Genomic DNA, 24,917 nt, shown 5'->3' on the forward strand with positions numbered 1-24,917 from the left:
CGAAGGATATAACTGTTTTTTGGATACCAAATGTTAAATTCGAGGTTAGTAGCAGGGAAATATCACTTCGCCTTGTTTAGTCATAATTCATGTAGAGTTTGTCAATCTCTCGAGCCCCCTTGTGCACCTCGCACGCCCCCCAGTTTAAGAACCACTGTCTTACAGGAAACACTGGAAGCGTAAAAGTAAGCCGAAACCAAATTACGGTAAAATAATTTTAGGGAGTTTGTTTTATGCCAGGCTAAAACGACAATTTTCGAAATGTCAATTCCCTGTAGCTATCCAACCATTTCTTTGAAAGTAGCCTATTTAGACTAAAATTTCAGTTGCATATTTGTGCACTACAGTAAACCTCAGGTTTCCCAAGGTTACTTGTTTAGACATTCCGTTATGACGTAACTTTGTGACGTCATCTATGAAAATTTTCATGCGTAAGAAAATTATTTCACTTTCACGTCTGGGAAATGCTTAGTACACTAGCATTGGTATTTTAGACAACAAAGAAACTAAACACGAAAGGAAGTAGAACTCTTGTTGAATCTTTAAATTGATATTTCCACAAAAACATAATACAAGTGTTTATTTGAATCCTTAAACAAAAACAGAAGCAAAACCAGCTAGCTGCAGTTCCACATGCGCACTACAGGTTAAACAGCATTTATTGCAACAAAAAGTCTGCTACAATTTTTGTTAAACGGGAAAAGGGATATCAAAAACGATAAAGGAGGAAGATTTGACCAGAAGGACTTTATTGCATCAAATTAACAAAAACGTTTGCAGTATATGCGCAGGTAGGAAATGGCACATATTAAATGCAGCGAAATAGAGAAGATTAAGCAACGGGGAGAATTTTTAACTAGTTATTTTTACTTTCAATCAGTAACTAACAAAGCACCAGAAGAAGAACAAAGCACTAATTTGAACTTAAAAGTGTAGCAATAAACTTGCGTTAATCAAACACCCTATCCCTGCTTGTAATCCAGCAAAACAAATAAAAAAATGAGAAATTGGAAGGATAAATATATTTTTGAAAATTCAGTAATCGTTTTCTCCCCCTAAAAACTTCAAATCATCGTTTCGGGGACAATCACTGGAAATTCAAGAACCATTATTTATGAACACCCGGTTTTACGTTTACATTATTATATAAAGTAAACATTATTAGTATTACTAGAAAATCAGTAAATTAACTAAACAACTGATTTCGCTAAAGACCATTCGGTTTAATGTAAAATATGCTACAATAATACGCCCACAAACCAAATAATTTTGAATATATTTCAAGCTTTTTTGTGTGTTTTCGTTTGTTTTGACCCTGAGCATTATACACAACAGATCTCTTTGAGGCGTTGGCATCACATTAAATTTGGGTTTAAATCAGCAAAGACCACACAAATGTTCTTTAACGCAAAGTAAGCGACACATTTTTGAAATGTTAATTTCCTGTGGGCTGATAGTTGCATTTAAAAAGTCAGTTGCTACAGTGCGTACTTACACGTAAGCTGTGTTTTTTATCTGAGACCTTTGCAAGCAGGCTCAAATTTCGCGAAGCCTCAAATTCTAAACGTAAGTAGAACAGCTGCTGAGCTTTGGCGACCCAATTATTTTCACTGAACGTTTGTAAGCGAGCACAACACAAGTCATTAGCATTTATAAGCAGTCGGCGACCCACCAAATCAAACGGCCTGTCAATTTTAAATCACGGCCCATAGGTACACTGCATTAGAATCTACTGCAATTAATTGGTTTGGAATTTAATTAAAAAAAAGCTATGTTTGCGTATTGTTTAGGCCATTTTTTTAGAAAAGTTCTACTTACAACCAATTTTAACAAATCGAAACATGTAAACCGCATTAGCGCCCCAACAAAATTAAACGGTGGGTGAACTATTGGATCGCGAACCATGGGTCGAGAAACACAGATCTACTGCAACTGATCGCATTGATGCAATGATTGGAACATCTTAAGCTACACCATCGCCTGAAGATAGCAAAGCAGGGAAGTTATGCAGAGCAAGGAAATTAATCAAAAACAATTGTAGAACCACTTTTGGATTTTTAGTAAAATTAGGTAGAATTTTTTTTTCAATGTTAGAAAATCCTGTACAGAACCAATCTTAACCAATTGAAAGTACCGCAGTCTACAAAAATAAATCAAACGGCGACACAATTTTTGGTCGCGACCCATAGGTTGAGAAACACAGTTTTACTGCAATAGATCACATAGACCGGCGAGCCCAACTATGATTAGATTCATCTGAAGCAGCTCAACCACCTAAAGGCAGCAAAGCAAGGAAGTTAATGCAGACGGGGGAAATCAAAATCAATTGCACAACCAATTTGTTTGGGTAATTACGCTTGCATTGATACGACAGTGTTTGGAGTGGATAGTTCAGCTGTAAAAGAAAATCACTGTCAATAAATATACCGCCCATTGAAATAACCTTTGTAATGTAGTGTAGGAATAGTTAGGTATATTTTAACACTGTACAGCCCGTTAATTCATCCGTATGCTACCACCGTTAAGCTGATAGCCACATGAAAAGTGTTAAAAATATTGCTAAAATCAATCAAAATACCGGATTATTGCTACAACATTAAGCTCCCAAAGGAGCTTGTCTGATTGTACGGGGTTTATTGTGTTATGCATGAAACATTTTTTCTAAATAAGAAGAAACTCCACAATTTTTTATTTTTTCCTGGACATAGTTCAACACTTTGTACTACGTTTGAGGCAAAAACATTTGTAAAACTTAGGGGCCTTTACTTTGTTTGGTATTAAGTTATTAACTCAATACACATTCTCTATTTAACACAACTAAAAAAACTTGATAGCTTTGTCTAATAAAGCACGTATACTTACTTGTGAAATTATTAGTTTAAATAAAACTTGTTTAAATAAAAAAACAAAGGTATATGCTAAACAATAAGTCGCTAAAATATAAGTTATTTACCCTAAAATTTTCCTATACAGGGTTTCTTTGGTAAACCTCGACCTTCCAAGAGATGTCGTTGTCCAGCTGAATGCCTTTGGGTGTGTCAGGACAACTTAGTAAAGAAAACAAACAGTAATGACACTAAGTAACCACATTTGTGACACTTATTATGCTGGACACCCTCTGGGCAATGCAACTTTATACTAAAGCATCAACATAAAACTTAAATATTATTAGTTTTTAAAGCAATGGACAGAGCATAATAGTTGGAGGTTTTAGTTAAGCGTAGAATGAATATCAAAGCCCATACAGAAATAGGTAGCATTTTGAACGTTTTGAACACGTTTAATTCATTTTCAACATCTGATGTTTCAAAATGCTACCTGTAGACCTCTTTATGGGCACTAAGTCTAATGGGCAGACTTACCTGAAATTTAATTATTAAAAACCTTTATGGCAGAAAATTTGTTACGAATTATAAACAATGATAAATATATTTTTGCTTGATTAAATAAAAAATATTCAACTAAAAAATAACTGTTAAAAAACTATAATATTTAGTCAACCATTATGTTTACTTTTTTTAAATAATAGACAGACATCCAATACATAAAGTTTTGGGTAGAAAGTCAGTTATGATTTAGCAAGAAAGCTTAACATACTTTTTACAAAGTAAACTGTGAATGACCATCTAAGAAACACAGTTTAAAGCTTAGTGATTTGTTTTGTTTTTTTAAATTACAATTTAAAATTAAAAAATTAAAAAATTAGAGACACCTGTCTTCAGGTAGTAGAATGAAAGTTTCATCAAGTTTAGGAAAAAACGTGTCACATTGATAGTCAGCAAGTATTCTGGTGAGGTAGACCTTGCCACAATAAGGAGATTCTTGAATCATCTACACAAAGCAATGATTAAATTTCTTGTAGTTATTCTATAAATTAGTAATTATACAATATGTATAGTCAGGTTTATGCATTCAGATGCGGTATGACTTTTTATGTTGCGTAGTGAGTTATGACTTCATTTTTAAAGATTTTAATGTTTTGGCTTGGTTCATTGATATAGCTTGAGCTCAATGATTGTTTTACAGGTTATGTTTTTTGGTATTTATAATCTAATCAGAAAGAGCAAATGAAATTATTTTGACTGTGTTAAAATAAGAAAATACTATTTTAACAATTGTAGGATACAGTGTAATATTTTTAGGCGATTTTTATTCAACATGCTAAACAACTATGGCTGAATGACCCCCTTACATGTTTTGAAAAACTTATTATTAACTTTATTTATACTTCTTTTTCTTAAGAATATGATTGGTCAAAATAATTAGTTTACCTTGTAAATATCATGTCCTCCAATATTGTAAACCTCATGGATTTTTTCTTGCCATTCTGACGAGTTTAGAAGATGTATCAGGTCATCAAGAGACCTTACTATTGCGTCCTATTAAAACAGGCAAGGGTTACCAAACTTTTCTCACAAAGGGCCGGACAATTGTGGGCCGGATAAAATAATTTAGCAAACTCTATTAACTTAATTATTTTTATACAAAGAAAGTGTAAACAAGTATGCAATAACACCTGCGGTTAGCCTTTGAAAATTGTCGCACAATTTAAAATTTAGTTTTGAATTGCATTCGCAACAGTAGTTTAGTGACTGCTACTTTAGAAGAAAAAATGAGAAATCTTTGTTTAAAAAAAGTGTATTAAATGAACTAACATTTTGTGCAAAAACAAATATTTCAATGAATATGTAGTTTTTGTTCATGCTAAATACAAAGTTACAACTTATATATTTATGCACAATAAATTACTCACGGGTCCCTTGAAATCTAATGGCAGTGTTCTACTAAAAACGATGTTGTAACGTTTTTTCATTGGCCTCCATCCTTTAGGAATTGAATCCCAATTCTTTCTGCCCATAATAACTGCATTTTGCTTTCCTTCAGGGGGATTTCCTTTTGTTTTGCTAGAAAACCAATCCATTTCTTTTCTGTGAAAATTGAAAAATAAAAATTACTAATATCCTTCTTAGCAACTTGAAAGCTAAATTTAGAACATAATCTAAAAAAAATTATTATTTAAATCAACAGCAAACAATTTTATATAAAGTTATACCATGCTAATGAAGTATTATGTAACAAAAATACACTACAATAATGTTTATTATTTAGCAGTATAAAAACAGATGAATAAGTTAACAGACCAAAGCACACTTTTTAATGTGGCATGGTTCTCAAAAAGCTTGCCAATTAAATTTACAAGTTTCAATTTAGCCCAATAAGACTCTACCCAATTATTAAACTTTTGGTAAACTTTTAGATGTGGTGTTTGTATTAATAAAAATTTGTTTTATGTAACAAAGTTTTAAAAACACAACGTCTAAAATACCTTAACTTCCAAGGCAGTTTACCATTGACTCCAATTCCCCAGTTGTTACAACAGGCAGCGACTGAATGGATTTCAAAATGCTTTAAACTCATGGCTTTTAGAATTAACAATCTTTAAATAACAAAAATAGTAAAACAATTAGGAAGTTAAAGTACCTAGATTTAAAAAAAAGTTAAATCATAATAAATCATATATTTTTGTAAACAGGTAAATCTTGATAAATGACCTAATTCACGAATAACATATCCACTAAATTACCAAAAACTTTTTTAATTAAACAATAACTTGACTACAAACACAAACATTTTGGCTAAAACTTAATCATAAAAAGTTATTAATATTTTAAAGTATCTTCTTCACTTAATAATCGTTTTAGGTTTTCTTTCATTTCATTTAATTTTTCCAACTCTTCGCGTTTTCTTTGCTTTTCAAGTTGTCTTTGCTTTAAAAGTTCTTTTTCGATTTTAACAAATTCACTTTCATCGCCTTTCAGCCGAATGTCAACTGCTTTTCGCAACTCAGCCAAAGCAAATTCTTGGTTGTCTTTTTGGTTGCGAGTTGAAACGTTAGTTTTTGTAATTTTTGTAGGAATGTGATAAATAGTCACTGCGCTGTAGGTGTTATTGGCGTGTTGTCCCCCTTTAGTCTGCCCGGCAGAATAATTGATTCTCAAGGTCGATTTATCAAGGGTCACGACCTTGCCATCGGTGTCCAGCTTTTTGAGAAGTTTTAAAAGGTCGTGGAGTTGCTTTTTGTTTCCGGAAGCAAACGCAATTTGTTGATGTCTAAATGCACAGCATCGTGGCAGATAATTTGACAGGGTTACACAGGTTTTAAAATTCATTTCATTTCGTATTTTGCATCCTGAAGAAACAGTGGCAAGCAAAAATGTAAACAAAATTCAAAAATACACCCTTAGTGGGCGCCCCCCCATAAAAATCGGGCGCTGGTCTAGAATAGGTCAAGTAATATTGTTAAATAATAATAGGGCACTGGTCTAGAATCCTACAACGAACATTACTTGGGTTAGGGTTCGGGTAGGTTAAGCAATATTATTAAATAAAAATCCTTGAACCAACCTCACCCAAACACTAACCGACAGTTCGAAGTGCGTTGTTTTAATAATTGTTTGAACGCTGCTGGTAGGATTCTAGGCGCTCTTTCACTATTGTACGTAAACATTAATAAAAAAAAAAACTTTCTTCAAATGCCGCATACCACAACGCATATTGTTTGGGTTAGGGTGCGGGTTAGCGTTTGGTTGAGGGTGGGTCAAGTTATTATTAATAATAAACATAATATTACTTGACCCACCCTCACCCAAACGCTAACCCAAACAATATGCGTTGTGGTAGGCGGTATTATTATTTTTTTTTTTGCATAACTTTTCACGTACAATAGTAAAAGAGCGCCGGATTCTAGACCGGCACAAAAAAATGTTTATTGTTTTAAATAATATGCAATGAACACAGAACACTGCAGCTAACATATGCTAAATAGTTGGAGAAAAAGTGAATTTCTTACAAACAAAAACAAACTACATAAAACTCTTGCACTAATCATAAACAAAATGTGAAAAAAACGCCGAGTCTTATGGTTTGTTATTTGGCGGGGGACTTTAACAACCATCGCCATTCTAGTTTTAGTGTTGATTAAACGACCAACACAATTCGTATTTCGATGTTGGTGTTAACAAAATTTGTTTTTACGCCCACACTGAGCCTTGAATATTTATCGTGCAGCATTGTGTTTTAACAAACCTAAATCCTAATTGTTGTGCCCTAATCACTATGAGATCGATGTTGGATCGAAAACATTCAACCAGAATATTAAGCTAACGTCACAAAAACTAATAACATCAATAGTTTATAGCAGGTCTGTGGAATCCAAGTCCGGCGTGCGCATGCGCAATATTAGCTAGGCGGAATATTTTACACCCACAATCTGTGGGTGGGAAGAGTAGTATCACACCCCTATGAGTTTTAAACCCCGTGGGTTTGTGCGTAAATAAGTGAAACACAGGCTTTAAAGTCAAATTAGGACTCAGTACTCGGCAAAATAAAGCACGAGGAGTCGGACTCGAGTTATTTTTAATATTTTTTTTTTAATATGTTTTTTTTTTTCTTGAGACGTCACATGCCAATCTTAGTTTATAAGAAGCTACAATACTTTTTTTTAGAAAATGTTATGGTTACTAAAAAACATATTTTTTCTTAAAATAAAAAATGCCCGATTCTATATTTCCCGCAAAAAGTCGCATAAAATGCGACAAAAAGTGATTTTTATGTTTAATATGTCTAGGTACAAAGTTTAATGTTGTTCCGCAGTTTACGCAATACTTTTACAAACAAATACAAAATGCATTTCAAAGTAAAATGGGCCTTTACAATAACCTTGATATACTCAATCTTTACAAACAAGCCTTGCAACGGCTTAAAATGCCTCCATGGCATGTCGATGACGTCACACACCGAGCTGAGCAACTTTGCAACGAAGAGCTGTCCTGTCGAACTGACTTTTTGCGCCAGAGTGGAAGCAGATGTACTGGTGATGCCGAATGTAAAAGGTAATACCAACATTTTGATTTTTTTTTTAATTTAGGCGTTTTTCGCTTTGTGTGAATCGATAACATCTTTATGGTGTCGCTTTTATATTAAAAGTAACACCACCCCAACCTTAACAAAATAGACGAACTGTATGGCTTTCTTCGAGATACAAAAATACTTTTCTTCTACGCCCATGATATAAAGGCGTTTTTTTGATTTGCGCTGATCGATAACATCTTTGTTATGTCTCTTTTGTTTTAAAACTAACACCTCTCCAACCTAAAACTTGTATAACTAAATGTGTGGTGTTCTTATGGACAACATGTGACGTCATCCCTCTTATTGACCGCTGTTACCTTTGTTTTGTTCATGTTTGGCCGACTCTTTCCCAAACCACAGCCGTGTAATACCAACATTTTATTATATTAAAAGTAACACAACTCCAATTGTATGGCTTTCGTTTATATCTTTATTTGTGACGTCACGTTTTGACGTATCTTTGTGACGTCATCCCTAAACAAAAATCGAAGCCCCCAAATAAACATCCTAGATCAGCGCCGACCCACCATATTTCAACTAATATTTCAGTTGCACATGTTTGCACGACATATAACGATAACACCAAGTTGTCTAACGTTATAGTTTTGGACGTCTTGGTATGACGTAGATTTGTGACGTCATCTGTGAAGTAATTCGTGCATTACGGTTAAGACATTTATTCTACTTGCACCCTGCATGCATTTATGCAAAAACTTTTTTTGCAGTGGAGGTTATTCTTGCGACTTGCGCTAAAGTGACGACATGCGGAGACTGCTCAAGCGTGAAGACCCAATTACGTCACGATATGGGTGGAGGACAAGTAGAGTAAGTATTGCGATGCATAAGGCGACCGTTACAGCATGAGATTTTATGTCTTTCTACTTTTTTTAGTCTGTCTGTGTCTGTGTTTTGCAGAGACTTTATGGCTGGGCTTGAATTTATTTGAAAGAAAACACGAAAAGACGATGTTTTCGGCCCTCAGTGTTTCTGCCTTTTTGTTGTATTTCAAAAGTGGAAAAATTATTCTTACGTTTTTTTAAATTAGTTTGTTTAACAAGTAGCTGTTTTTTCTTGACCTTAAGAAAAGGCAACAATTGGACATGATCTGTAATGTAGCTTGATAATTAATGAACCTCAAAACCAAATAGGTCGAGATAACCGACATCATCTTTATTAACACGTTTTCGCTTGTATTAACGTCAGTTAATGTAACTAGCATATATTCAAACCTCACTTATAAAAGGTTGGACGCAATTCTTAATACAGTCTTTGTTTAAGGAACTGTACTGTAAGATGCTGCACCAACGACATGTGTAACTCAGCAACCATTCCCTCCGCAACCATTGGAACAAACTCATTTCCTGCAAAGGTTTATTCTTCAAAGGCGGAGACGGTTACCCTCACATCGGTTCATACCACTTCGGGAGCAAATCTGATTCGAAACTCGGATTTTTCCTGCTTGTTGCGACATTTATTACTTACGTATTTTGCGTTTCACGTGTGTTTACTTTTGTAGTCTAGACAAATAACCATAACAGCATTTAATCCCTGTTTTTTTCGTGACAACTCACATAATGACGAATTGTTTCCAATACCTTCTCAAGGCCACAAAAATAAAACATGACAACTTGTCCTAGGAACTGCATACCAATATACCTAGGTACACTATATCGTAAGTATGTACATTATGCACGGATCTGTAATAAAGCCTGTAAATGAATGTAAAATCCCAAAAAGGCCGAGTGAATTGACATTATGTTAATTAGGACGTTTCGACACGTAGGCTATTTGTAACATCTTTCTTCATTTGATAACTTATTGTTCGTTTATTGGTATAATTGTAGAATATTATGCATCGCTGTGTAGGACATATCATACTTTTATGATTGCCGACTGCGAAGTACTGTGTATTGTTTATTCCATCGCAGAAAGTAGAATTGAGGGGAGTATGTTTGTTTATTCGCATCAATAAAGAAGACGAATAAGGAAGAAAAATAACGAAATAAAACGGGCGAGACGAAAACAAATATGCAAATAAAAACGTTGAAATCAAGCAATGCTTTCGACGACGAAGAGAAGATAGAATTGAGGGGAGGCAAGGGAGATCAGATAAAGTTTGGTGTGGTCTCAGACGAGAGAGATTAAACAGAATATATATATAAGCAAATAAGCAGACGCAAGAAAAAGGCGATATAGAATACCACAGACAGGAACATCGTTGGACAGATAAAGTTACCGCTAGGAAGAGGTAGAGTCGGTACTGATCTACTATCTATTTTCTACCATCATCGGTGTATGCCATAATAAAAATGTTGTACAATGCAAATATCGGTAGACGTAAAAAAAAGTTAATCCTTCAAAACATTAATAAAGTCAAATTTAATAGAAATTAAATTAAAGCAGCCTAAAGTTTGTCTTTTAACTCCATTTAGCATTTAAAAAAGAGAAAAAGGATAATAAAAACTGTAAAAGTGGTTTAATACTTAAGTATACACTAATACCACACATATTGGTTTCTTAAAAGGGGACGTTTCTTAGAAGTTGGGAATCTGTGTGTCAAAAATTAAAAAAGTTATACTAAACATAGAATACTGAAACAAATCTAAAATTTAAGAACATATTTTTTTCATGAATGGTGATGAAAGTAACGGTGAAGCGGTTCAAAGGTCACTCGAAAAGCTCAGCGGGAAAAATATATTTTCTAAACACAAGCTGAGATTTTAAAAGTGGACGGTAAATGTGCAAAATCCTCTTCAACTATTGACGAAATGGATAGCTGTGATAGTTTGACGCAAGTTAGCGGTAAATATCAAGATATTCTAAAGAAGGTGAAAGAGGCGAGAAGGGAAAAACATTCAAATGACTCGTTTGAAAAAAGTTTCGGTCGTATGAAAAAATATCGCAAAAAGAGAAATGAATTATGTAAGTAACTGATCTTGTATTTATTTTTTTATGTAGTGATAGTTAATTGTTGTGCATTACAATTCACAAAATAAAAAAAAACATATTATCTTGGAATAAATTTATCTAACACTTAGATCAACAAATATAAAAAAAACTAATGTAGTGATAGTTAATGGCGCTGGTCTAGAATCCTACCACAGTTCTAAAATCAACGCACAAAATTTGAGTTAGGGTGCGGGTTAGCGTTTGGGTGTGGGTGGGTCAAGTATTATTATATTCTTTGTTTAATAATAATACTTGACCCACCTTAACCCAAACGCTAACCCGCACCCTAACCCAAATGGTGTTTCGTTGTGGTAGGATTCTAGACCAGCGCCTAGTTAATTGTTGTGCATTACAATTCACAAAATAAAAAAAAACATTATCTTGGAATAAATTTATCTAACACTTAGATCAACAAATATAAAAAAAAAAACTAAAAAACAAGTTTTGGCGCTGGTCGAGAATTCTAACACCTTTTCGTTATGGGGTTTACGTGGCCAACATTATTTGGGTTAGGATTTTGCGTTTGGGAGGGTCAAGTATTATTTTAATTCTCCCATATTTATTTATTCCTTCCAATGCTAATTTTGACAACTCTTCAAAAAAAAGGTTAGGATTCAACATTACTTATCCATTTATTGCTGAATTTTGTCATTTTACAGAATTTTTGTTTTTACTTTAAATTTTTTGTTTTAGCAAAATCATTTCTTGCCAATGCTTTGAGCATTAAAAACAAGCAACTGGTGACATCTTTGGCATCTTACACGCAGCTTGTGCAACAGTTGGAACAATCAGTGCGGGCGATGCAGGTAAAAAGTGTATGCTTGAAATTATTAATGCAGAATTATAGAATAATAACACCTCTAGCAGTAACAAAAACATAGTTCAGCTTCAAGAGTCGGAATTTCAGTCATATTTTATTTACAGAAGCAGCAATTTACTTACAATTATAATGAAGCTGCACAATTTAAAAAAAAAATAGCTAATAACCGTTCAACAACCAAAATCGTCTGGGTGATAAGTATTTACTTTAGAACGCCTGATTCAATTTGTAGACTACAATATTAATATCTGGGTAAATTTCATTATTGCAAACTAAAGACTGCATGACATTATTATCTTCAGCCAGTACGTAAGATAATGAATAAAATACACACATTTTGTGTATGAATATTTCAGTTTTAAATTGATCAGTACTGCAATTTAAACCCCAAAATTAAATTATCTGTTGTAACATGAAACTTTGTAATAGTTAAATTAAGTTTAAATTTTTGAATTTCTCTTTGTTTCCTTCTTTCTGAGGTCTGCCTCAGCATTATATATTCACTTACAATCAGTGCCTTCTCTCTATGTTGAAAATGAATGAAGACTTATTCGAAACTTTCAAAATGATACCTATACTTTTATATGGGCTTTGATATTCTTATTACGCCTTACTACAACCTCCAACCATTATGCTCCAACATTTAAATTTGTTTTTTTTTGCAGCACACACAGATGGCTCTGAGAATCAAGTTGAATTCTAGAGAAGTCGAATTAGAAAAGGCAACAGAAAAAATCAACAAACTTGAAGTAATATACAAATTGACATTTTATATGCTTATAAAGATAGTTTTATGCCTTTTAAGAGTATTATGATTGAAACAAACTTATTTATACATTGAAAAATATTGAAATATTAAATAGCAGCAACCGAAAGATAATTTTAACAAATATTTGCACATTTTCAATTTCTAAAATTGTAACCTATAAAAAATATGAATTATTGCGACTTGCACAATAAAATAAAAACTTAAAAAAATTGGAAAAAAGAAATATTTTTAATATCAGGCCTCTTTTTTAACCTTTCAATAATTCATGTTTTTGGTTTTCTCAATCTAATGTTTTTTATGAAGACCAACATTTTTTGTTAAATCAACAGAATGGTAGAACTCAGCTTTCCGATGTTGTAAAGCAAGCACGCGATTTGTTTTCTTCTGCTGCTTCTATTCTGGATGAGAAAGATGAAAAATCCATTAATTCAATCATGTTCAGGTATTGATGGATTTAAATGTCAATCCTAGATGACTATAATAGAAATGAACATCTATTTAGTATCCAAAAAAGCCTTTGCATTTTTTTTTTCTGCAACTTGTTTACTGTAGATTTCCCATTTCATAAAAACATGTTTCATAAAACAGATAGTCTACAAACTTTATTTTCTCTACTTTATGTATATCTCTGTTTTTGTAGTGCCCAACCAAGAAGAATAGCTGTTGAAAAACCTGTACCAACAAAACCAGCAGAAAATGACAAGGTATTTACCAAACCCTTTAAGGTTAAAATCAACATTTTGTGGTTTACAAACGTTTTTGTAATAGGTTATGCCGGTATCATTGTCAGGGTAATGTATTTTCTATGCAACAGCAGGTTTTGAGGACCTGCATTTTTTATTGCATTGTCCGGTTATTGTTTGTCTAGTATATAGTATATATAATTATATATATATGTTTCATCCAGTAAAAGTCAAAATCAAAACTAGGAGGAAGCAAAGAAAAGAAAAAAAAATTGTTACAGTGCTTTTGATTTATATAGTAAAACAAAAAGACTACTGACCAGGGCCCAGGATTAATCGATCCCGTGCGGCTAAAACATTACTTCATTTTTTATGCCGCTGTGTTTTGACAATGAAACATATTGAACATTTTAGTGGCATCCAGACCTTACAATGATACAAGAAAGATCTCTTGCAGTCCCCAATCAAAGATCAAGTGACATTTCTCCAAAGAGGTAACTTTATGTAACGTTAAAATCTGACACCATGTAAAAAAGAGTTTTTAAACTTGAACAACAAGACCAAATAGGTTGAACAAATCAGAATATTTAGGAAGATGTTTTATTACGTACTTGTATCATTATCAATTAGAATTTTAGAACCCAAATGTGAGTATTCTTACTAATACAAGTACTTATAGATCTATTTGGTCTTGTTATTTCTATTCAAGTTCCATTACATATCAGTGAATAATGCACCAATTTGTAGTTAACAGTTTTAATCAAGTAAGTTAACTAAAATTTGTTTTAATTTCACATTTTGGCCAGGTTAAAAAAAACAATAAAATTAAGTTTTTTTAATTTATCTTGTCTAAAAGTAAAACAACTGTGATACATAATTCTATTGGTAAGTACTGCTACCGATTTTCCGTATGGCTATAAATTTGTAACAAACTATTATTGTTTACAGTTCAAGATCTTCAATGAATGAAAGTTGGGCTTCTGATATAAATACCAACAACCAAATAATCGAACAAAACTTGGAATTACATATTTCGCGAAGGTAATGCCTTTTCTGTAAATTTTTTTTAGTGTATTGGTTTTACTTAATTACCATTAAATTTGTATAAAGTCTTAAAATAAATAAAAATCACAATCATAAAACAAATTATCTTTATGAAATGTTAAAAGAGAGTTCTAATATATTTGTTCATGTTTTTATCATGTTTGTTTTGTTATATAATTGTAGGATTCTAATAAATGAAACACACTCGAGGGGTGAAAAATAGGTGGTAGGGAAAGGGGTGATGTGTAGTAGAGATAGACCGATATATCGGTATCTGTAATTCTTGGCTGATATTGCTTTACCACAAAAACATATTATGTTTTTAATGAAAATCAACATACTTAAAAAAAAAAGTTATTTGGATCTTCTTTTTCTTAATTTAAATTTTGACTATACTCTCTGTATACAAACGAACGATAGTGGGTATAGGTTCGCAAATGTAAGAAATCGCGTATCGTTTCAAAAAGCGATAGCTCGGTCAATCTGTATTGTGAAGTTTTACCTTGTAAACTTGTAAAGGGGTAAAATATGTGTGACAAACAAAACCTTTATTCTCTTGCAAATCTTTTTTTTCTATTTTTTTGTTTTGATTCAAATTTTGACTATATTTATAAAAATATAAAAAAGGTTTTGGGTATTGGTTCAAAACGTGACAGCTGTTGATTTCTAATATGTAGTTAATTGGTAAAATATGTGTAATAAACCTAAACCTTCTCGTGCAGAAAAAGCAGTCGCAGAGGCCGACAATCGTCGCTTTTTTCGCTCGCTTTACTTTCGGACAATGAAGAAGAGGAAGATGAAAAATACCAACATGAATTAGAAACCGAAAGCCCAACAAAACAAAGTCAAGTAAATGTAAAGGCGGTTCATTTTGCTACAAACGAAAACCCTGACAAAGATTTACAGACAAACAAAGAAAAAAATGACGATAGCTCTCAAGTTCGCTTAGAAATAAGAAATTGGCTGAACACAAAACCAGGTGGGATTGCGGAAAATTTAGACTCCGCTATCTCTGAAAAAAACATGGACACTGAAAACAAAAATGATGAATTGCCAGCCTCCGAATCTGTTCTGCTGTCATCGATGGAATTGACAGCTCCGATAGAAAGCTCAATTATCGTCGGAAATGCCCCAACTTCTGATGAAGCTGTCCTTCCAGCCAAAACTAAACCGTCAAAATCTGCAATTAAATTAGGAAAAAGAGTAAGTTTCGGGGATGAACAGACAAAAGGAAAACGCAGATCAAAGCAAAAGGAGAATGGCGATAAAAAAGTTCCGAAAAAGAAACCGTCAGCCAAGAAAAATATGAATCTGATGACAACATCTGAAAATATCTTCAACCTCAGTCAGGACAGCTTTATTACAAATCCTGAGAAGAAAATTAAGGTAATTGGTGAAACTTACAAGACATAAAGACTAAAACAGAATTAGCAAGCATTGGCTCGTATAATAGATTTTGCATTAAGAACTTTTGTATAAACTGATAAGGATTTGCCGTACAAATTTTGCAAAAGTTTTATCATAAAAATACCGTATTTTTTTATTGTACTGGATCACACAATGGCTATGTTTTTATTTTTTAGTTGAAGCAAAAATCGCTTGACAGGAAAACTGATCCACAGTTTCCAATGTCTGATCTGACTAACGCGTAAGTTAATGACTACTTTCTTTGTAGGTACTTTGTAAATTTCCACTTAAAAAAGGAATATTTTTACAAGCACATGCAGATTTGTTGCTTTTAAAATTAGGTGTATTATCTCCAGGTTATATTCGCTTGATCACAATAAACTTTTACTCTTACAGTTTCAATGGTAAATAATAACAAATGAACCTGCTAAATAAAGTGCATTTTTTTTTTTTCATTTTTGATCAATATTTTAATGTAACAAGAACAACTCATTTATGTTTAGTGTTAATCTAATCAAAAACAATGATTTAAATCCACTTACAAGATAAATTACTTCTAATGTTAAATAACATAAAAAACTGAAAAAAATACAAATAAAGTGTAAACAATTTTATTGAAGCAAGGCATTAATGTTACAAACAGTTTAATTAGACAAAACTATATTTTATAATACAAGCCTTGCTTTTACCCCACCTAGTGCTACAAATTGCTCACGAAGACGTCGCACAACTCCAGTCTCCTATAAAGAACCAAGTCTCAATAGGTAAGTTAAAAATTGTTTTTGTAAGCAAGAAAGATTTCATATTTTTAAATCAGAGATACAGAAACGTTTTTGGGGTCTGTTAATTTTTTTCAAATTTCTAGCATAGTAAAAAAATTATGACATTTACAAATTGTTTGTTGTGTATTTGTTTTAAAGGTTCAAGATTTGCTTAATTAAATATGTGTTTTTTTGCTTTCTGTGAGGAAACATTAGGTTTCGCCTGGAAATATAATAAACTAAAATTTATGATGAAAAATTTCAAGGGGTTGTTATCACATGCGTTGTTTAGGTATTTATATTAGGTTACATGTTCTATAAAATTTATATTTAAACGAAAAGTTGTTAAAAAACAATGATCTGTGTCTGTAATTAAAAACACATGCAACTTGGGTTATTCTTCTACTGACCTTTTGTAAGTAGAAGCTTTACCATATATGTCTACTTTGTATTGTAGTGTATTATACTATTTTTCAGCAAACTTCGTCGTGAAGATAAGTTACGTACGGCAAAAAGTTGAACCGGATTTCTTCAGAGAACCCTGTCAATAAATAAATAATATTTCTTTGTACAATGTACCTACATGTAATCTTATATCATTTGCTTTTAAACAAATCTTACCTGCATTTTGTAAGCACCCAGTAAGTATATTTTATTGTTCTTTTAGATTGTTTGTTTTTAAATATATGTCACTTTCAGTAATATTGCCGCCTAGAAAAGTGTTTGAGTGACAAGTTTTCCTATTTGAGGATTAACATTCAGTAGTAGTTAACCTAGGCAATGAACTGTTTTTTAATCGTTTTGTGTACATGTTATTATTCGCTTTGGAAATAAACGTTTTGTACTGACTGCGTGTATTGAAATCAGAATGGGTAATAAAAAGTGATTTTAAAGCACATTAGCCTATGTAAAATTTGATGCACGAGATTTGTTAGTTAGATAGTTCGGCATTTCTAAGAAAGTATGGCCAATTTTTTTCGTAAGAATGAAATTAAAGCGTTTTTTATGTAAATTGCATATTATACAATAATTCCATAAATTAGCCTACGAAAAATATCACAAGGAAAACAACTCCATAAGTGGTATTTTAGCGACAGCAAATCTTTACAATTACAAAGAAACTAAAATAATACAGTGTCTGTTACCTCATTGGACTTTACACTGCTGTCATCGGAGCAGAATTGTTTATATTCTCGGAAAAACATTTACGAGTTTGATCAAAATTACAAAGTTATTTTGTCGGTATTTTTGGAAATACTAGGAAGTTATTTACTTGCAATGGCGTCGTACGCTTGCACGAAATGCATGCATTGGTTCCAGTTCGACCAACTTTCAAGCGACAAGCAAATGTGTGAGGTAAGAGCATCCAGCGCTGGTCTAGAATCCTATCCATAGCGTTCAAACTATTATTGAATTAACGCATAAACTTGCTAGATGTCTGTGGCCAATGTGCACTTTAAGGCATTTTTCGTTGAAATCTCGAGTGTGCTTTGTGATGTACAGGTGTGCAATTATAGTTTTACACTGGGGTTCAGAATCCTAAATTCCATGTTGTTTCTATAAAGATAAGGTGTTCCATTAAATCAGGGGTGGGCAACGTGCGGCCCTTTGCCATTTTTTGTGCGGCCCTTCGCCTTCTTCCAGATATTTTTCCCTAAATAAGGGTATTTTGTGTGCACCAATGTGGGAACTAACCCATAGGCTACACCGCTACACTATTGCAGTTGAACTCGAATGGGAAGCATCTATTACAAAACAATCCTCATTCATAAAGTTTTACGCGTGTCACGTTGTTACGATAAAGAATTGATTTGCAATATTTACACTTCTGGTACGATCAAGGTGTAACAGACTTTTGGCACGCATATTGACTGAGATGTTATGTTTAACAGCTGTTTTTGAACTATTGTTGTTAAATAGTTTGCGTCTATGCACATCTGGCCTGGAACCAAACATTGACAAGTTGGTTCAAAACATCCAATATCAGCCTTCTCACTAACTTCTATTTGAACATCCACATGTGTGTCTGCTATGATATTTCATATTCGCTTGTACTTTTTACGCACCCTAACCCTATCATAATTAGGGTTAGGGTGCGAGTTTGGCTTTGGATGGGTCAAGTATTACTATTATTTTTTTTAATCTCTCATATTTATTGCCATTTTAATTTTGAAACCTTGTTTCATTACTGTAAAAAAGTGGTAGAATTATAGACCAGTGCTGTGTGCAGTGCCAAATTTCGGTTATGCAGGTGTTCTTAATGCAGGATGTTTATGTATTTCTAAGATTAGGTGTGCAATTGACCAATTAAGGTTTAAACAAAATTTTACAAAAATATCTGGAGTGCACCTGGACTGGGTTTGCTGAGAAAATTTTTTAAACTTGAGCCTAAAATGAACTTCATACCCATACAGAAGCAGTTAGCATACTTTAACTGTTTTGAATAATTCTTTATTCAATTTTCAAATGGGATTGTTTGAAAAAATATAAACTTTTAAACTGTCAAAAAAATAAACTTTTGCAGAAATGTATGGCAACGGAGCCAGAAAAAGGAAGTAAGAAAGGAAAATCCAGCAAAGTATCACAAAAATCTTATGTTAACTGCAAATATTGCCAGACTGACCTGAAGAACAAAAATATCGTGGGACGTGATATTTGTGATCGATGTGAAAGAAATCACACAGAACACGGAGAGGTATATATTGCCTTAAACTGTGTTGTGTAAATGTTAAATCTACCTCCGTGGACGATAGTGTTGTCCATTAGTTCCAGCCAAGCATGTTATATCTAATCTGTGTCTGTCCGTCCAATTGTATTCCAGTCCTGTTACGTGTTCACTAACAACTAAAGCCATAGCAAGTCATGCATTCTGTAGTTTGTGGGCACCAAAGATTTACGCCTAAATTTTTTTTGACCCAAAAAAAACGTAAAAGTCCCAAAATACGTACAACATGTTCGCACATAAACCAACACTTTGATACCCACTTTTTTTTTTAATTGTTTCAATAAGGCTTAACATAACATGATTTTTTTTTGTTGTAGCCAGCAATATGTTCGTACTGCCGACTGCAATCTGCTTTTATCGGTTCAAAGTGTCAAAGATGTTCGAGCAGCCAAAAGAAATATGGAATGCCGATTAACTGCCATCGATGTAATCTTAAAGCCGCTTTCGATCATTCCAAAGCAAGGGTTGGTAAAATTGTTTATTGCGTAAAAATTAATCGATTGAACCATTCAGTAGCATCTCCATATATTTATATAATTTTAAAGTTAAAAGCCGGTGTACAATTTAAACTTTGTAAAAGTTATTTTGGCACATAATGTAGAAGGTTTAAATTGAATCAATGTTTTGCCTTGGATTTACCTTTACATAGAAATAACTTGTTTTAGACTTTGGCTTCCTAAAAATTTTTCAGATTAAATGGTGATACCTGGTGTGCTAATTTTTATATCAATTTGTAATTTATAACCTTCAACATAATTTTGTTAAAAAAAAACGTTTGTGATTCTTAGTACCGCCAATATTTCATTTTAAATTTAAACAAATATACACAAATATACATTCAAATCATAAACTAAGTTTAGTTTTACTATATTTAGATCGAAGATCTCATATTATGCTGGCTTTGTTATGTAACAATGCAAAAAGACATTAGAAAGAAACGAAAACTGCAAGGAAACACCGGCGATGTTTCAGAATATAGCGACGCAGAAGAGGTATTTTTACATTGTTGTGTTTCTTTATAAACACCAATGTATTCTATGCTTTGCATAATCTTACGAATGAAGAAAACTTTTGGCATGACACTATTAATATACAGATATGTAGAAATTTAATTTGTAAACTGGACTATTTTGCACGTTTGAGTGTAGTAATGACATCATAGAGTATCTGGTCTGATAGCAATCTGTTTGTCCAAAATGAAGATGTGGACATCCCTACAAACCACAATTGATTACAGACCAAGTGTCCTAAAATTGTGGGAAACTGTATTAAGACACACATGTGAAAATTTCAATTGTAAACCAGGCTAGTGACACCCTTTAAAAAGTTGCAGAAATAAAGTGAAGGCATTTGGCACTTAATGACTTATTTAAACATTCCACATTAAACCACAATTGTCTTTAGACAAAGCGTCCCAAAATGGAGGAAAAATCATCATCAACTCCGAACAGCAACGATCAAGTTTGGAAACAATTATTCGGCGAAGACAGTGACTCAAAAACACAAGAAACCGCTCCAAAGCGTAAACCGAAAAGTCCAGTGAAATCAAGGACAAAATCTCGAGAAGATCTGCGTAAAATGGCGCAGGAAAACCGCAAAGAACTTGCGAATCGCCAGCGGCACCATCGCACTAAAGGAGGCAGAAAACGGAGCAGTTCATTCGAAGAAAAACTGCTCACATTCGGAAAAAAAGTTGGACCTTCGTTGAAACCAGAGGAAAAATCTCCTGTTGTTGAAAAAACTTCTGCCATCAGGAAATCTGGCAGTAATTCGAGCACCCCCAAGTGAGAGCTGAGATTTTTTGATACACCTTAATGTATTGAAAAATACAAAAATGGTTCTGTGCGCAAATTAATCTATTTTACCATATTAAAAATCATAACTATATCTTATGTTGATCAGTGAAAATTGTATACATTTTGGTGCTTCCACTGTATTGTGTATTTAATATAATTGGTAGTGACATTTATCATAATACTACACATTCTTACTAATTTGGTCTTCACTGTTTAGACATTACCACGATTAATTAACTATGCGCTACTACAAGTTCATTGAAGCATTTCAAATTTTGTCTATCTAACAGTTTTTTTTTTTTTTTTTTTTTTAATGCTTTTTAACCTACTTTAATGCATAATTTATGTATAAAGCCGTATATTTACAGAATGGCAACAAATTCTGACGTTGAAGCTTCAACGACCCCGACTTTTGGATCGACTTCTATTGTCAGGAATGGCTCGAGTGTCGAGATTGGAAAAAGTATGTTTTCTAAATTCGCAGTAAATTCCTGTCATTTGTTTACAATAAAACCGCAGCAAGTTTACTTACGATAAACTTTTTAAGAATTATGAAAAGTTATATGAACCTTCTTGCTATACAATAATTTAAAACAAGAAAATACCAAGTTATACGAACCTTCTAGCAGGTCTTTAGAAACTTTTTCATAAAAAGTTGGCATTTAGTTGATAAAAAATAATTTATACATCAAGGGATATTGGGTGTTAAGCATCACAAATGCACAGCACTGCGCAGCTGTTATAGAAGTTTATTTTACATTTTTTATACCATTACTGTATTTAAAGTTGTATTTTCAAAGACCACTTCGGTTTCTCAAAGCACTTGAAAACCATTAACGCAAGTGCAAATGCTATTTTGGGTGCCATACTATTCATTTATTCTTACCACATTAATTTGACCTGCAATCTAAAACCACAGCTATCGTTAGGAGCGAAGTTTTTAAACTCACATTAGACTTTCTAAATTCAAATAAATTGGCAAAAATGATTTATTTTAAACCGGGTTTTACGAATCGACAGTGAGCAGTCTTTTATAACCAGAAGCAATGGCTTACAAATATTCTAAAACTTTTTCAGGTGGCCTTCCATTTGTTGGTGACAGCAACATTGTCATGGTAACACAGCAAAAAGAAGAAATCAATTCTCTGAAGAAGCAACTTTTGAAGAAAGATCAAATGTTACTGGAGAAAGATAAACAAGTGCGTTTGTAATCTGCATTTAAACTTGTTAACATCCTAACGTTTTACACATACACATCAATGCAGTTAACAGTGTTGCTTATATAAAATTTGTGAAGCGAAAATTTTTACATTTTTTTGTTAATACTCACTGTGACCACAGTTGGTGTGTTTTATCTCAAATTCATTTATATATTATTTATAAAGGAAAATCACTTTTTCGTTTTGCTGAAACAATTCTACATTTAAGTACTAAATTATATTTATTATGTATATATATAATAATGGTACTTAATAACACACTCATAAAATAACACTTTTATTTCTTAATTCTCGCTACATGTATTGGAAAATCCAGATTAAATACTATGTTTTTACATAAACATACACACTTATAATAGATGTCATGCTTCATGTGAACATCACTTTGTTGAATGTGTTTGTTTTAAAGCGAATTAATTGGACAGAAGCCACTAACTAAATTGTTGCATCTTTAAAACATTAAATAATTTCCCAACAAATTAAATAATTTGGGTATTTTAAATAGTATTTATTGGAAAATCCAGAAAATATAAAAATACTTATAATGCGTCATGCTTACATGTCAACATCACTTATTTTCAAATGTTTGTAATCATTGATATATTTCTAAGATTTCTATGCTGAAAGTTGAGCACCTGCGCGAGGAACGAAGTCTGCAAGCGAAACTACGATCTCAGGAAGAGGAATTCCTTAAAAGCAAGCAAGCGGCGATGTCAAAGAATCACGAACTACTCAAAAAAATTGCACAACTATCAAAAGGAAAGGCTTGAAGTTGTTGATTTTCACAGAAAATGGGCGTAACACATATTCCTGACTATGCAGTAGCTTCATAGTTAGTTGAAATGGTGGCTTTTGGCCAATTCAGGTTTTAAAAGGATTGCCCTTGGAAGCTTTTTAAACTTGCAGTTTTCTTAATTTTTGACAATCAAAATTGGGTGTAAGTACCTTTTTGCCTCAAATTTGCATTTCAAGATTTAATTTGTTATAGTTTTTAACTATTTTTTAGGCTCGCATTTGTAAGATCTGTTTAGAACTAAAAAATATTATTTATTTTTTTATAACAAATTATGCTGGGTCATAACAGGTAAGCTTTACTTCAAAAACAATTACAAAAAACGTTTAAAAACCTGTTATTGCCTTAAAATCAGTTTAAAAATGAACCTGTTTAAAAGTAAAAATCAAAGTTCTACAGAAAAAATGTAGTTTTTCTACATCCATATAACATGTTACTGCCAAAAATAGTTTTAAAATAGGTATGCAATTGGCACAGATAAGACTCTGATGTTTCAACATTTTTTTGACATCACCAATCATTACACCTTTTGTTCTGCTTGCACTATATATATTTTGGTAAATAGTGTTCATGTACAAAAATGCTGTTACAATGTTTTAATGTCGTTGTAAAATTGTGAAGGTCACACAGCTGTCTAGTGTGACTGTTAAATGAGTTTTGTTTCAAACTTACAAAAATTTCCTAGTTTTATACCAACTTACTTTGTATTTTTTAATAGATGCATAAAATGCATTCACGAAATATTATTATGTGAGTATATATATTTTTTTGGTGGTTTAGTACTTTGTAATAAAAAAATTATATTTGAAATGTTTATTTGTAAAAACAACTCATGTCTATAAATTTCAACTTGTTTTTATTATTGTTCAAGTTTTAGTGTTACATTTTGTACTCTTTACAACATTTTGAATTGTTATATACTGCTCTGTATAAGGTGTGCAACTGTGCTTAAAGGCACATTGTCCAGTACATTTGTTCATTGCTAACTCACTTAACTTTCCTGGAATATTAAGTAAACATTATATCCTTGACAAAGTAGAAAGCGCTGATTAATTTTGGGAAATGAATTTTTGTTCTAAACTTTACAGAAATATTTATTTTGGCTCAATCTTTGTATTCATAAGCATTCAACGTAACTTTCAATCAACACTTGTTAAAAAAATGAGTTAAACTTTTACACTAAATTGTTGGCTTCAAACCATTTCCCAATCCAAGTTAATGCTTTACAAGTCGCCATTACCTCACGTAAAGTAAAAATGTTAAGGTCACGCTGTAATTATTTTTGCCTTTTTATAAAATTTTGCTTGCACACTTATTCTTTAAAAAAGAAAGAAGCATATTTTCGGAGCAAGTGTTTCCGTTGTATTTAACTCTACAAACCTTGTACAATTTTAACATCTCCTGTTTACTTGTCTTTCTTGGTTGGTAAATGACAATAAAAGTTTTTGTTACAGTATAAAGCGTCACATTTTAAATCATTGGATAAGAATTTAAATTATCATGATGTTTTTTTTTGGAGGGGGGGGTCTTAGAAAATTGTTATAGCTGATTGTTTTTTGTATCTTGCCAAATAAAAATTTAATGGATAGGATAATTTGTATTAGTTAAAAACATGTGCTTTAAGTAACACTAGAGATATTTTCAAACTGCCAATAAGCAGGTTTCATGTTTTGAGTTAATCACATAGTTCAAATAGTGGTTAATGTCAAAATGGAACACAAACTGTTCAACATTACATTAACGTAAAACATTAAACAAACATTATTTTTACAAAGCAAAAGGAAGAAATTTAAGCTTGTTTTGCCCTATTTAGAAGACCAACGTTTGCCATATGGAACCACTTTAATTCAGTAGTTTAAATCCTAAACGGAGCACTATTTTTTATGTTTGTCGCAATCGCAGTTAGGCTTTTAAAGAAAAGCAGTTATTAATCTTGTAAAGGTGTTCATATAGAACAACCCAGGTCTAAAGGTAGTCAACATTAGCAAGCTAGGTTTTTCTTGCTGCGATTCCAGAGTAGTAACAAGTTTACAGCTGGT

The 24,917-nt window shown here is 32.4% G+C and overlaps 3 protein-coding genes across 4 annotated transcripts; 2 read left to right on the forward strand and 1 right to left on the reverse strand.

Moving 5' to 3' along the window:
- Positions 1-640: 640 nt before the first annotated feature.
- On the reverse strand, positions 641-5,428 carry LOC146137234 (dihydrofolate reductase-like). Of its 2 annotated transcripts, none has more exons than XM_083393746.1 (6): positions 5,327-5,428; positions 4,754-4,928; positions 4,272-4,379; positions 3,713-3,831; positions 2,954-3,047; positions 641-2,274 (listed from the first exon to the last, which is right to left on the reverse strand). In XM_083393746.1, the coding sequence occupies exons 1-5, from the start codon at positions 5,416-5,418 to the stop codon at positions 2,966-2,968; spliced, it is 576 nt and encodes a 191-aa protein (XP_083249872.1). In that variant the 5' UTR covers positions 5,419-5,428; the 3' UTR covers positions 641-2,274; positions 2,954-2,965. The 2 variants fall into 2 exon arrangements, with proteins under 2 accessions (XP_083249872.1, XP_083249871.1); XM_083393745.1 differs by having other exon boundaries at positions 641-2,395.
- Positions 5,429-10,649: 5,221 nt separating this feature from the next.
- Positions 10,650-17,112, forward strand: LOC146137235 (uncharacterized). Its single transcript, XM_083394077.1, has 11 exons — positions 10,650-10,833; positions 11,554-11,666; positions 12,346-12,429; positions 12,779-12,891; positions 13,090-13,153; positions 13,547-13,626; positions 14,081-14,173; positions 14,899-15,562; positions 15,760-15,824; positions 16,282-16,347; positions 16,822-17,112. Exons 1-11 carry the CDS (start codon positions 10,680-10,682, stop codon positions 16,862-16,864), a joined length of 1,539 nt encoding a protein of 512 aa, XP_083250203.1. The 5' UTR covers positions 10,650-10,679; the 3' UTR covers positions 16,865-17,112.
- A 436-nt stretch (positions 17,113-17,548) lies between these two features.
- Positions 17,549-24,332, forward strand: LOC146137236 (protein FAM76A-like). Its single transcript, XM_083393855.1, has 8 exons — positions 17,549-17,700; positions 18,869-19,039; positions 19,387-19,533; positions 19,945-20,061; positions 20,474-20,853; positions 21,234-21,328; positions 21,943-22,064; positions 22,697-24,332. The coding sequence occupies exons 1-8, from the start codon at positions 17,623-17,625 to the stop codon at positions 22,853-22,855; spliced, it is 1,269 nt and encodes a 422-aa protein (XP_083249981.1). The 5' UTR covers positions 17,549-17,622; the 3' UTR covers positions 22,856-24,332.
- Positions 24,333-24,917: the final 585 nt, after the last annotated feature.

This window comes from Ascidiella aspersa, chromosome 7, assembly GCF_963924565.1.
Source record: "Ascidiella aspersa chromosome 7, kaAscAspe10.2, whole genome shotgun sequence".
NCBI lineage: Eukaryota > Metazoa > Chordata > Ascidiacea > Phlebobranchia > Ascidiidae > Ascidiella > Ascidiella aspersa.

Coding starts and splice junctions, on each gene's coding strand:
- LOC146137234 (XM_083393746.1), bottom strand. CDS start 5,418: ATGAGTTTAAAGCATTTTGAAATCCATTCAGTCGCTGCCTGTTGTAAC. Junction 4,929..5,326: donor AAACTGCCTTGGAAGTTAAG/GTATTTTAGACG, acceptor CAATTTTCACAG/AAAAGAAATGGATTGGTTTT. Junction 3,832..4,271: donor GAGGACATGATATTTACAAG/GTAAACTAATTA, acceptor TGCTTTGTGTAG/ATGATTCAAGAATCTCCTTA.
- LOC146137235 (XM_083394077.1), top strand. CDS start 10,680: ATGGATAGCTGTGATAGTTTGACGCAAGTTAGCGGTAAATATCAAGAT. Junction 12,892..13,089: donor ATTAATTCAATCATGTTCAG/GTATTGATGGAT, acceptor CTGTTTTTGTAG/TGCCCAACCAAGAAGAATAG. Junction 13,154..13,546: donor AACCAGCAGAAAATGACAAG/GTATTTACCAAA, acceptor TGAACATTTTAG/TGGCATCCAGACCTTACAAT.
- LOC146137236 (XM_083393855.1), top strand. CDS start 17,623: ATGGCGTCGTACGCTTGCACGAAATGCATGCATTGGTTCCAGTTCGAC. Junction 19,040..19,386: donor ATCACACAGAACACGGAGAG/GTATATATTGCC, acceptor TTTTTGTTGTAG/CCAGCAATATGTTCGTACTG. Junction 19,534..19,944: donor TCGATCATTCCAAAGCAAGG/GTTGGTAAAATT, acceptor TACTATATTTAG/ATCGAAGATCTCATATTATG.